The 13,150-nt window shown below is 51.4% G+C and overlaps 1 protein-coding gene across 1 annotated transcript in view; it reads left to right on the forward strand.

The window, feature by feature from the left end:
• The window catches only part of NMNAT2 (nicotinamide nucleotide adenylyltransferase 2), a 135,658-nt gene that overhangs the window by 96,456 nt on the left and 26,052 nt on the right, over nt 1-13,150 (forward strand). Inside the window, exons 2-6 of the mRNA XM_069459737.1 lie at nt 3,777-3,865; nt 4,695-4,762; nt 7,086-7,164; nt 10,533-10,659; nt 11,672-11,752. Coding sequence (XP_069315838.1) covers nt 3,777-3,865; nt 4,695-4,762; nt 7,086-7,164; nt 10,533-10,659; nt 11,672-11,752 — 444 coding nt within the window. The remainder of the gene's footprint in view (nt 1-3,776; nt 3,866-4,694; nt 4,763-7,085; nt 7,165-10,532; nt 10,660-11,671; nt 11,753-13,150) is intronic.

Here is a 13,150-nt window from a genome sequence, read left to right on the forward strand (position 1 = left end):
CGTAGTAAGAGGATTGTAAAATAAATTTATTTCAGTTAAATATACATAGGTATGTTTCGTGTTATGATATAAAATGTATTTCTTGTGGGTTGCAGTAAAATAACAACAGTGAGAGCCACTGCTATAGTGCTCATCCCAATTTGCCTCCCATGAGAGCCAAAAGTGTAGCCTTCTGTTTCCCTTTACTGTGAACCTTTGGAGAATAATAAATAAAGTCATCTCTACCCCCTTATCACTCTAACTCCACCATGGTGTTTTGTGCTCAGTAAACATTTACTGAATTGAAATGGAATTCTCAGGAATGGAGTGAATGTCTCTCCCGGCCGAGATGGCTCAGTGGAAGCACACCCTAGAGGCCAAGAATAGGGACCAGCAGCTACATGAGCTTTCTAGGTGTGGGCACTTACTGAGCATCCGTTGCTCAGTAAACAAGTCACTTTGCTGGGTGCTTTTGAGCCAAAGAAATCTTCAGCATAGGTGATAGACTGGGCCACATCTGGAACAGGGATGCATTTTCTGAAGCACACACAGTGGTTCAAAAGGCAATGTCAAGGTTGTTTGACCTACAAGTAGCTGAATGCAAATCCTCTTATATCCAGCTTGCTTCTCACATGCATTCATGTCAACTGCGCATCTCCATTAGTTGTGAGTTTGGGACCTCTTATCTACAGCAAAGCCCCTGCTTTTGCAGAACCCATAGTACAGAAGAGGAGTTGAGACAGAAACTTCCAGAAACAGTTTTCAGGTCCCTTGCACTGGATGCAGGGCAATAAGGCCAGAGGCGGAGAATGATGGGCAGGGCAGGCATGCCGGACGTGGGGCGGAGCTGGGCTTTGAATGCAGTGCTCGGGTGAGTGGAGAGTAAGGAGAAGGTACTTTTTGGAGGACAGGGGAGTCAGGGAGGCCTGGCTCATTGCAGCAGAGAGTCTGTGACAGCCATGGGCCAGATGTAAATGATCCTGAGGAAGACTGGGGTGTGAAGGGCCACGAGAAGGAAAGAGGGGCTGTGGAGTTTATCCAAATATCAGACAAGTTTTGCTACAAGGCCTTTAACTTGGTCCCAAAATAAGACTTGAAAACAAGCAAAGCAATATTACTCTTTTAAAAAGCAAACGTGACACACCTATTAGAATGGCCAAAATCCCCAAACTCAAATGCTGGTGAGGATTTGGAGCAACAGGAGCTCTCATTCACCGCTGGTGAGAATGCAAACGGGCACAGCCACTTTGGAAGACAGTTTGTCAGTTTCTTGCAAAGCTAAACATATTCTTACCATACAATCCATATGGCTCCTAGGTATTTACTGAACTGAATTGAAAGCTTATGTCTACACAAAACCTGCATATGAATGTTATATCATCTTTATTTATAATCACTAAAAACTGGATGTAGCCAAGATGTCCCTCAGTAGATGAATGCATAAACAAACCGAAGTACTTCCACACAGAGGAATATTGTTCAGGGATAAAAAGAAATGAGCTGTCAGTCCATGAAAAGATACGAGGAACTTTAAATGCATACCACTTAATGAAAGAAGCCAGTTGGAAGAGGCTACATACTAGTATGATTCCAACTATATGGCATTTTGAAAAAGGCAAATCTATAGAAATAGTAAAAAGATCAGTAGCTGCCAGGGGTTGGGAGGAAGTGGAGGGGTGAATGGGCGAGCATAGTGGATTTCTAGGGCAGTGAACTATAATGATGGATTCATGTCACACATTTGTCAAAATCCATAGAACTGTACAGCACAAAGAGTGAATCTTAATGTAAACTGTGGACTATAATTAATAATGTGTTAATATTGATCATCAATTGTAACAAATGTGCCATACTCATGCAAGATTATTAATATAATGGGGGAAACTGTGGGTGGGGGAGGTAAAAATGTGTGGGGGCAGGTGCTGAGTATATGGAACTCTGTGTACAATCTGCTCAACTATTCTATAAATCTAACACAGTGCTAAAATTAGCCTATTAATTTTTTTTAAATCTAAGAAATTTCACATTGGAAGAAAAAAAAAAAAAGAAAGAGGCAAGTGTGGTGAGAATTCTAAGTGTTAAGGGAGCTAGCAAGTTAATCCTGGAAACTTGCTTGTAAACCATACAGCCAGCCTTGCTGCTTAGGCTTTTGTTCACTTAAAAATTCCCTCACTGTAAAATCCATGCCAAATTTCCTCTGCAGTACAAGCTCAGGCCGTGTTGGGTTTGTACAATGAACCCCCTGGGGGGGGGTTCATGTTGGAAGGCCGCATTAATTTAGCCGTAATCAAATAAGGCCATATTCAAGAAATTTCAGTTAGGTATACTTAAAAATGTACATTATTTTGTAAAAATCTAACTTAATAATTCCAAAAAATGAAAACTATTTGTTAATTTTAAAGTTAACTGATCTTCAGTGTCTGCTTTTTGTTGGAAAGCATGTGAACATTTGGCTGCAGCATGGAGGGCCACTGTTTCAGTTGATCATCTAGATAGATATTAGCCATTTGTGACGTCAGGGGCATCTTGATTTGGGTTAGGTAGGAGAATGTAGATTCGCAGCAAGAAGTGATTGAAAAGCAAGAAAGCATTTTTTAGGCATGTTGCCCGAAGGTGTGGATATTCCACTGCATGTTTTAGTGTTTCAGCTGGATCTTTCTTAGCATCAAACAATGACTTTAAACTCATCTACTGCCGGGGCATGGTGGCTCACGCCTGTAATCCCAGCATTCTGGGAAGCTGAGGCAGGAGGATTGCTTGAGGTCAGGAGTTCGAGACCAGCCTCAGTAAGAGCAAGACCCCATCACTACTAAATATAGAAAGAAATTAGCTGGGCAACTAAAAATAGAAAAAAAAATTAGCCGTATATGGTGGCGAACGCTTGTAGTCCCAGCTACTCGGGAGGCTGAGGCAGGAGGATTGCTTGAGCCCAGGAGTTTGAGGTTGCTGTGAGCTAGGCTGATGCCACGCAGTCTAGCCCAGGCAACAGAGCCAGACTCTGTCTCAAAAATAAATAAATAAAATAAAATAAAAAAATAAAAGGATTCTTCCTGTAAAATTTGGGTTCAATCAAAAGGCCGAACTTAAGGACCTAGAAGGTCACATGTGGCCTTAAGGCCCCATGTCCCCCACACCTGCCTTAGGAAGTGAGATAGAAGTAGACTTTGCAGCCCCTTCCGAGTTTGCTGAACTTTATCACAAAAATGAAATTGGGCTTGTCTGATACATTTGGAAAAGCAACATCGCTTTTCTTCCAAAGGGAAAAATGGTTTTTCTCTAGTCAAACTTTTTTCTCAACCAGCTGTAATGGTGGTGGTCTTCTGTGTTGATTGCCAATTCTCCATAATCATGTGCAAAGCCCTTTAAATTTGTTTGGGTGGTTTTTCTCTCCTGAATAATTAGGGGAAGCAATCAGCACATCTTTCATATTATAAGGAGGCTTTTTTAAAAAGAAAACATTCCTCCACATTGACAATAGGGGTAAATTCCAATCTGTATCTCTAATGGTTCTTAATGAGGTGCTTGTTTTAAACCCCTCTGAGCTACAGAAAGGACCCACAGAGGACCTTTAAAACAGGATTAATCCCCGTGAGTTCTAAATCCTTTTGTGCTGAAATCTGGTTCCTTAGTTTTTTGAATCACCAGTGTTTGCTTTGAAAGTTGACACTTTCTATTTAAATGGCAAGAAAGATGGGAAATAAACCTTAGCCTTACAGAGCTGAACATATTGATTTCAATTATCACCTTTAATCCACACTTTTCCTCTTTATAATGTGTGGGTTTCTTCTCCTCCTTAGAAAGAGCCAGAGATTATCTGCACAAGACCGGAAGGTTTATTGTGATTGGCGGGATTGTCTCCCCTGTCCACGACTCCTACGGAAAACAGGTGGGTTCCTTCCTTTGCCCCCTCTCCTCCTTTCCCCCCTCCCTGGCCTGATAGCTCCTCCAGCGTAAAACTGCCCCACTGCCAGCTGTGCTAAGATTCCTGGAAACACAAAATGCCCCTGAGCAGCGTCCGTCCCGCCCCCCATCTCAGGACCCCAGTCGGACCTGAGCGGGTGGGTGTCGGAACAGCAGCCGGGAGGCCCCACTGCTCACAGCGCCAGGCTGGTCTGGACTCATCAGCGGAGGAGCAGGCGCACCTGCTCGATCTGACTTGGCACGATGGATGCCATGTTGGCAGCTGCCTATGGGTTGAGCTGCATTGAGCAAGTCTTCCTGGGGATTTTAGGAGAAAATGGCTTATGCCTCTTCTAATCTAATTTAAAATTCATTTCCCTGCCCCTCCCTCCCTGCCACATGTCCCAGGAAATCTAGGAGTTCTACCAGACATTCCCCCTTTCTCCCGCAGATGCAAGTTGGTGGGCCCCCCGGGGAAGTCACCTAACCAGCCAGACTGAGCCATGAGACAAGGCAACATTTGCTGAGTTAAGTCTCATCTCTGTGCAGGGCACACGGGGCTGCTTCGTAGATGGAGGCTCATCTGTTGGCCCTGTTGGGGGGGTATATGCCGCACACCCTCCATTCCTTTGCCTTCCCTCTGCCACTGCACGCCTGTCTGTGTGGCAGACGGACAAGCGAAGGGGTCACGTCCCTCATTCCCTCTCACCACCGAAAACTGGCTGCACTTTTATACTGGGCTGGCTTGGGATGGTGATCTGGGGCGCTGTGGGGAACAGAGGGAGTCTCCCAATGATTGCTCTGTCACTCCCCAGGGCCTGGTGTCGAGCCGGCACCGTCTCATCATGTGCCAGCTGGCGGTCCAGAATTCCGACTGGATCAGGTAGGGCTGGCCTGGTGATGCCAGGGGCAGGGGGTCCTGGGACTCACGGGGCAGTGGGAGGGGGGGAGGTTGGAGAGGTGGGGGGCTGAGGAAGAGTCCCAACAGTGATTTGGATCCCGAAGAGTTTGGGGGGGGATGTTCACTCAGTTCGGGCAATAATTAGGTAGACCTCCAGGGGTGGCCCAACTGATTATTTTTGAACCAAGCTATGGGGCCCATGAAATTAAAGGAGGAGCTTTAAGTGTTTCATCTGCTTTGGCACCTCTGGGTCCTGGAGTGACCCTTAGAGCTTCCAGAAACATCACTGGGTTTGGGATGAGGTATGGCCAGAAAATCCAAAACGCCTCCCACTCCCATTCCCACTAACGTCCATTAACCTTCACTACCTTTCAGGGAATGTCCTCTGGCCTCAGCAATTTTCCGTTCCCCAAACTCAGGCTCGCTAAGGGCCCAACACGGACTCCAGACAGTGGTGCAGCGTGGGGCCTGCAAGCCCTACCCTTTTTGGCAGCCAGAGTCCTACCCAGCAGGTCCCTATCCTGCTCACTGCCTTTCTGGTCAGAAAGTGCAGCTAAGATGGCAGCTCCCCCCACCCTCACCATCAGCTGAGCTTGCAGTGTAATTAAAGCAAGCTTCCGCCAATTATGCTAATTATGCTCCCCAAAGTTCCTACCATTATAATTTGCATTAGAAGATGACGTTTTGAAAAAATAATGGCACACCATTTGTGCTGTAATTTCTCCCTGTGGAAAAATAAGCAGCACCTAGAGGCTTCCATGGAAGGGGAGAAGTGATGGGAAGCCGACCTCAGAGTGAGGGATGCAGAGAGTCAGGCCAGGAAGAGACAGGGCGGCGGGAGCGGGAGCGGGAAGGGAGGGGACGATGGTAATTACACAGGGATCCGTGCCACTTGTGTGCAGTGATGTGTGTGAGAAGCACATGCCCTTCGCAGACTTTCTCCTCCTTGAGACAAAGGTCAGGGTCAGGTAGGGAGACAGCCGCTTTTTCTTAGGTGAGAAGCAGGCCTGGAGAAGGCAAGGGGTTCGAGCAACAGTATGTGGGTGGTCGAGTCAGGATGAAAACGAGGCCACTTAATGTTGTAACTCCTGGTCGCCTGGGGAAAGTGGGGTCCAGTGGGGAAATCACTGGGCAGGAGGCTGTTACTGCTTGGATGTGCTTAGAAGATTCTAGAATAATTCCCTCATTCATTCAACAAATATTTACTGAGTGCCCGCCACCTGCCCCGGGCTGTTCTGGGCACTTGGAAAATCATAATTCCCAGAACTGAGATCACTGGGGATGCCCAAGAGCTCGCACCAGAGATGGGGTGGGCTGTGGCCGGGCCCCCGACACAGGGGTCTGGTTTGGCCGGGTCAAGTGTTTGTCCATCTCTGGGGACGTGTGCACACCTGGGGCGGGGCAGGGGGCGGTCAGGGATTTGGGAGGAGCCAGCTCAGAGCAAGCTGACTCTCTAAGGGTTTTCAGCGAGTGAGATCCCATCTCTGGGAACCTTAGGTGTGCATATGTGTGTAGGGGCGGGGGGCGAGGGTAGATAGGGAATGCTTGACTGCTAACAGAATGTTTGAGAAATATCCCGATTTAGCGGCTCATTAAATGGCAATTAAGCCCAAGTGCTGCATCAGGCTGGGGCTGGGTCCCTGCTCACTTTGAGACCGGGTGTGTGGTGGGGGGCCTGGCTGGCCTGTGAGTCCCTGCCTGCTGGTCTGCACGCCTGGCCGCCACGCCCACAGGGCACCCCGTGCACAGGGAGGCAGCCAGGGCTGATTCTCCAGGGCTTGTGGCCTGGCAGGGACAAACACAGCCACCGCTCCATGAGGTCCTGGCTCATTTAATCCTTGTCAAAATCCTAGAGCGCCCAGTGGAGAATTTCTATTTGATGGTAAGAATAAGAGCAAGAGACTGTCCTAATCACTGTATAGGTAAAGCTTCCTGAGCCTTTCTAACAGAGCCGTAAGATAGTTACTGCTGCTGTTCACATTTTACAGATGGGGAACTGAGGCACTGAGAGATCACGTAACTTTCCCAAAGTCACCCCCTGGAAAGTGCTGAGGCTGGGTTAAACCCAGGCAGACTGGCACCAGCGTCTGTCCTCATCAGCGCCTGCCATGCTCCTCTCATTTTGAAGACGAGGAGACTGAGGCTCAGAAAAGTGTTCCGTGCCCAGGGTTTACCTGATTTGTGATCTAAGCTCAGGGTATGGCTAAGGCTGCAGGCTCCCTGGGCTACGGTCTTGTGCAGGAGACGGTAAGGAAGGAGCGTGGCAATGGAAACCAATGGAAACTTCTCTCTCTGATGATGTTAGGGTGGACCCCTGGGAGTGCTACCAGGACACCTGGCAGACGACCTGCAGTGTGTTGGAACACCATCGGGACCTCATGAAGGTAAGCGGGGCCACGGCCGAAGGGTGAGTGAACCACTAGGGTGCAGGGGAGGGGCCGCGCCCTCAGGAGCCGGGCAGGGTGAGGAAAGGGTGCTCTGGCCTTGCACCCGGCCTGGCCTGCTCTTTCTCTGCCAGCTGTGGGAGAGACCAGCCCGTGAACGGCACGAAGGAGGGCCGTGAATTAGGAAGCTGGAGCTGCCCCCGCCTCCCACCCCCGAACTTGGTCTCCCATGAGGGCGCAGCTGCTGGGTGTGACTCAGACAGCTTTCCCCACTGGGAGCAAGTGGGGTGAAGGAGAGCACAGCTGTAGGACTTTAGAAAGTGCGAAGTAGAGACAGGGAAAAGAAAGGCAGGAAAAGGGAGGAGCACTCGGAGGGGGTGCAAGCAGCCAGGCCCCCTGCCCCACCTGTTGGGGACCCCCTGGTCCCCTAACTCCAGGACAGGCTGCCGCAGCTGTGGCTGGGGCACTTCACGCCCGCCAGTCATCACACCCTCATTCCCACTCATCACCAAAGCCCCACGGGCCGAGGGTGGCAGAGCCCTGTTGTGTCGTTGGGTAGAGAGGAGCCCACGTACCTGAGGACGTACTTGAGGGCCTCGTGACACAGGTGGGGAGAACGCCTGGATTCCCCACTGGAGCCGGGGCCTGGGGCGGCTGCTGACACTCCAGGGCAGTTTGCCAGGTTGTAACAGGCCCCGCGCCAGCCAGCAGCGCTGCCAGAGCGAGCAGAGCTCTGCCCTCCCCAGATCAATACCAGCCATCGGCTCCCGCAGTGACAGGGCAGAAAGCAGAGCCACCAATGACAAGAAGCCTGACCGCCCAAGACAGCAGTGAGTCCTGATCACCCCAGCTGCTGCGGAGCCCTCCCCAGCCCCCGGTTCCACCCAGCCTGGCGTCACTGTGCACAGGGAGACCCTCTTCCCTGTCTGTGTCCTTGCTGTTAGGGGGCCCGTCATGATCTCCTTGGGGAGCAGCCCCCAATGCTCCACCAGCCACGCAGCCGGGCTTCACTTTAACAGATGTGGAGCTTCAGGCTCCAGACCCTCCTGGGGCGTCAAGGGCAAGAGAGGCAGAAGGGACCAGCTGGCTGTTGCCACACTTAATCTGTTAAGTTTTTCCCCCGTGGAATACTTAATCTGTTAAGTTTTTCCCCCGTGGAATTGAAGAAAACATTTCCCTTCCTTTGGCTTTTAGAACGCTTCATACACATCCTGTCTCTCCTGGTCCCCCTGAAAGGACTCTGACATGGGGTCACACTGACTTGCTCTCCTGTGCTGGCCTCCACGACAGCCACGACAAGAAACGCCCATCTTACTGTAGAAGGGTGTACCAGTCAGAATAGGCCAGGATATGCCATGGAACAAGCATCCCCCAAGTTTCAGTGGCTTCACACAGGTTTATTTCTCAGGCTACATGTCACATCATCTCAGGGGATCACCTGGGGGGGCACCTGGGGGGGTCACTTTGGGGGGTCACCTGGGGGGTCGCCTGGGGGCCTGTGCTCCTTGTAGTCACACAGAAGCCTCAGGCTCCGTGGAGGAAGGGAGGAACCTGAACCCTGCAGGCACCCCCGAGCAGTGGCTATACTGGCCATAAAGCCCAGCCATTGTTTGCTGTCCAAATGTCTGGGCTCCCTGAGCTCTTCCTCTGTCACTCATGCCCTGGGCGTGAGTCTGGGCCAGCGAAGCTCAGCGGGAGCCCCAGCTGTTGCAGTGATGGGCAGAGGCTGGCGGAGAATGTAGGTCTCGGATGGCCCCGGCCTTGGAGAGAGCTCGGAGCTGCTTCCTAGTAACTCCCAGCCCTCCCAGTCCTAGCGTGAGGCCAGACCTGCCAGGGAGACAGACATGTGACTTAACGGGTGACTCAGGGCAACGTAGGGAAAGGCCTCTGAGAAGACGGGAGCCTACGGGGACCGATGAGGGCAGGAGCAGGTGTGCAGCCAGCCGTTTTCTCCTCTGGGACAGCACAAGTGGAATGGGACTTACAAGGCTGCAAGAGGAAGAAATTCTTCAGCTACTGCCCAGTCATTGAAGGGGAATGTGGTGTTTTCTTTTCTGGTGGGGAAATAAAGGAGGCAGACCACTCCTTCCACCCCAGCATCCGCAGCCGGGCAGAGACGCCCACAAAGCAGGCTGAGAAGGTCCCACGGTGCCCGTCCCAGTGGCTCCCAGTGGCTCCCAGATGTGGCTGCTGCTGCTGTGCCCTGCTCCTGCCAGGAACATTACAAAGGTGACAGCTGATCCCACGGGACAAACGCCTGCCCTGCCAGGGCTCAGAAGAACTCACTGCAGTTCTGCTCACAGGGTTGTCTGTGGAAGAGGTGCCCAGAGGGTCACCCCAGCCCTGGGGTCGGGGGTCCTCTGAGCAAGACTCTAATCCGGAAAGAGCAGCGGCAGGAGTGGGTGGTGGGTGCTGCCCCATGACTCCCGAGACACTGGCTTTCGGGAAAGGAACATTGAATAAGCGGTGGCCCTCGTGAAGCTAAGCAGGCTGGAAACTCGTCCTTTGTTTTTCTGTGGCCCAGTCCCCACTCTCCCTCTCTCCCCTGCGAGTGGGGTTGCCTCTGGGTCAGCTGGGAGGAATGAATGCGGTCTTATCAGCGCTGTGTTTTCTGCAGCCCTGGAGAGAAGCACCCGGGCAGATAACGCGAGACAATGGATAATACACACAGAATTTCCGTTTGGCTCTGGAATGTGTGTTCACACTGAGCAGGCGAGGGGGCGCCCAGAGCCCACCCACCCCCCTTCCTGCAGCGCAAACACATCCTGCTCTCTTGCTTGGCTGCATTACTGACATCCCTGGCCCGAAGTAGCCGCAGGTGGTGGTAGAGCCCTGTGTGTGTGTGTGTGTGTGTGTTTGTGTGTGTGTGTGTGACTTTTCCCGAGCTTACGAGCCCTTTTGCAGACATGATCTCATTTGAGCCCCATAAACCGGGCAGGGAGGCTAGAGATTCGTGTTACAGGGAAGGTTGCAACATTGGCTGCTGTTTGCTACATTCCTCTCGTGCGTCAAGAGCTCTGTAGGCACTTTGCATACGCTCGCTTGTGCAATCTAACCCGATTGAAAAGGCAGGCATATCGTTAGACTTATGAATTGAAGTTCAGAAGAGATTAGGTGACTCTCTGAGGTCACATAGCTAGAAGGAGGCAGAGCCTGAATTCAAACTCAGGACCCCGTGTAGCACCACGTTCTACGCTTGAGCTACTGTGTCTCCTGCCAGCCTGGTGACCACGTGGTGCAGCTGGGTCTAAAACCCACCTCAGCTCAAGGTGGCCTCACCATGATGGAGAAGCCTAGAGAAAAATGGGAAGCGCTTTGCAGAGTCACTTCACTAATGACACTGATTTAGCACTTCTCTCTCTCCCTAGAGGGTGACTGGCTGCATCCTCTCCAATGTCAACACACCTTCCATGACACCTGTGATTGGACAGCCACAGCATGAGACCCCCCAGCCCATCTACCAGAACAACAATGTGCCCACCAAGCCCACTGCAGGTAGGGGGATGTTGACACTGTGGTTCTCAAACTTCAGAGTCGTCTGAAGGGCTTGTTTAAATACTGACTGCTGGGACCCACCCTGGAATTTGATTCAGGAGGTCTGGGAGGGTGAGGAGGACTTGTCTTTTTAATAAAGAGACGCTGATGCTGCTGGTCCCGGGATCATGCTTGGATAACCCTTAATATAGAGCATCAGAGCAACATAGTTGCAATCGCAGTGAGAGAGAGAGCGGGGCGGGGAGAGGCAGACAGGTCGGGGGTAGTGTGCACTCTTCTCCTGTATTCAAATATAAATATAATATTGCCTTAATTGGGAATTAAATATACAAAGTAGAGCGTTTTTCTCTGCCTCTTCCAGGGAGGTTGAGGATCTTGCCCAAGGTCTCACCGGGAGGACTAGCAGGGCCATGAGTCACACCCTTGCAGGCTGTACCCAGAATTCCCACACCCTTAGCCACCTCCACAGTGACAGAGAACAGGGGCCACCAACACTTACCCGACATCGAGGACGATGTGCCTGGATGTGCTCAATGCTTTACCTGTGTTCTTATATAACGCAGTAATGTTGTGATATAAGATGTTATATTCCCATTTACAAATAGAAAACATACCTGCACAATATCCAGTTAAAAAATGAAAGAAAATAAGTAATATACCACCGTGTTAGCAGTGGTTACCTCTAGGGGTGGGATAATGGTTGTTTTTTTATTTTCCTCTTTATATTTCCTTCTCCTATATTTTCCAATTTTTTTCAACAATGTAATAAACATGACCAGAAAACGGATTCCAGTCTGTGGCTCACCACACTCGTGCCTTGGACTGCGAGTGAGAAGGAGGAATCTTTGCTGTCATATTGCTGTTCTTTCTCTCCACCCTCCTCTGCCTCCCACTCCCCAGCCCCTGCCCGCCCAGTGCGCCCTGTTGTTTACGGCGGCCCCGGTGCCGGGCTGCGTGTAAGTTGTGCGTGGTTCTCTCCCTCCGTCCCTGTCTGTCTTGCTCTCTCCCACAGCCAAGATCCTGGGCAAGGTGGGAGAAAGCCTCAGCCGGATCTGCTGTGTGCGCCCGCCCGTGGAGCGCTTCACCTTCGTGGGTAAGGGAGCGGCCCTTCCCCAGTCCTGTCTCTTTTCTTTCCCTCCTCCCTTTTTTTTTTTTTTTTTTTTTTTTTGAGACAGAGTCTCACTTTGTTGCCCAGGCTAGAGTGAGTGCCGTGGCGTCAGCCTAGCTCACAGCAACCTCAAACTCCTGGGCTCAAGCAATCCTCCTGCCTCAGCCTCCCGAGTAGCTGGGACTACAGGCATGCGCCACTATGCCCGGCTAATTTTTCTATATATATATTTTTAGTTGTACATATAATTTCTTTCTATTTTTAGTAGAGACGGGGTCTCGCTCTTGCTCAGGCTGGTCTTGAACTCCTGACCTTGAGCGATCCGCCCGCCTCGGCCTCCCAGAGTGCTAGGATTACAGGCGTGAGCCACCGCGCCCGGCCCCCTTTTTCATTCATTCAGCAAAGACCCCCAAGCCCAGGGCTATGGTCTAAACGTTTGTGCCCCCAATTCATATGTTCAAATCCTAATGCCCAAGGTGAACGTGTGAGGAGATGGGGCCTTTAGGAGGGGACCGGGTCACGAGGGTGGAGCCCCCCTGAATGGGATTAGACCCCTTGTAAGAGGGACCTCAGGGAGGTAGCAGTCCCCTCCACAGCTGGAAGGAGCCATCACGAACCAGGAAACAGGCCCTCACCAGACACCAAATCCCCCAGTGCCTTGATCTTGGACTTCCAGCCTCCAGAACCGGGAGAGATACATTTCTGTTATGAGTCACCCAGTCTGTGGCATTTTATTATGGCCTTCCAAATGGACTAGGATAACCTATTATGGGATGACCACATGCAGAGCAGTGATTGAGACCAGAGGTAAACAGGAGTGTCACCAGGCCTACCGTGCCGATGACATGAGAGCCCGGGGGCATGTTCCACCTGGCCCGGGGACCTCCTGCTTCGTCTCCCCTCCCCAAGCTGTGCCTATAACCCTCCCTCCCGTTGCCCCAGCTCCGGTGGTGTCTGGGCTCCGGCCCGGAGGCAGTGCCCTTGCCTCCATTCCCTCAGTTCTTGGCTGCTCCCCCGAGGACTCAGCATGGTTGAGAATATCAGAGTCCCTGGGGCACATTCTCCTACAAACCCCAAATTCAGTCCAAGAGCTGAAGGCCTAGACCTCATTCCTTTTACTCTTTGGACCAATGACTTCTGCCATTTCTGACATTTCCAATTTCAGGCATCCTGGAAAGGCACTGAGAGGGGTTGAGGAGAGAGGCAGGGGACTAGACAGCATCTCCGTGGTTTTGGGTGTGTGCACACGTCTGTGTGTACCACACCCTTAAGAGCAGATCAAAAGCTCTGCCTTGGCCGGGCGGGGTGGCTCACGCCTGTAATCCTAGCACACTGGGAGGCCGAGGCGGGTGGCTCGCTTGAGCTCAGGAGTTCGAGACCAGC

This window comes from Eulemur rufifrons, chromosome 27, assembly GCF_041146395.1.
Source record: "Eulemur rufifrons isolate Redbay chromosome 27, OSU_ERuf_1, whole genome shotgun sequence".
Classification (NCBI taxonomy): Eukaryota; Metazoa; Chordata; class Mammalia; order Primates; family Lemuridae; genus Eulemur; species Eulemur rufifrons.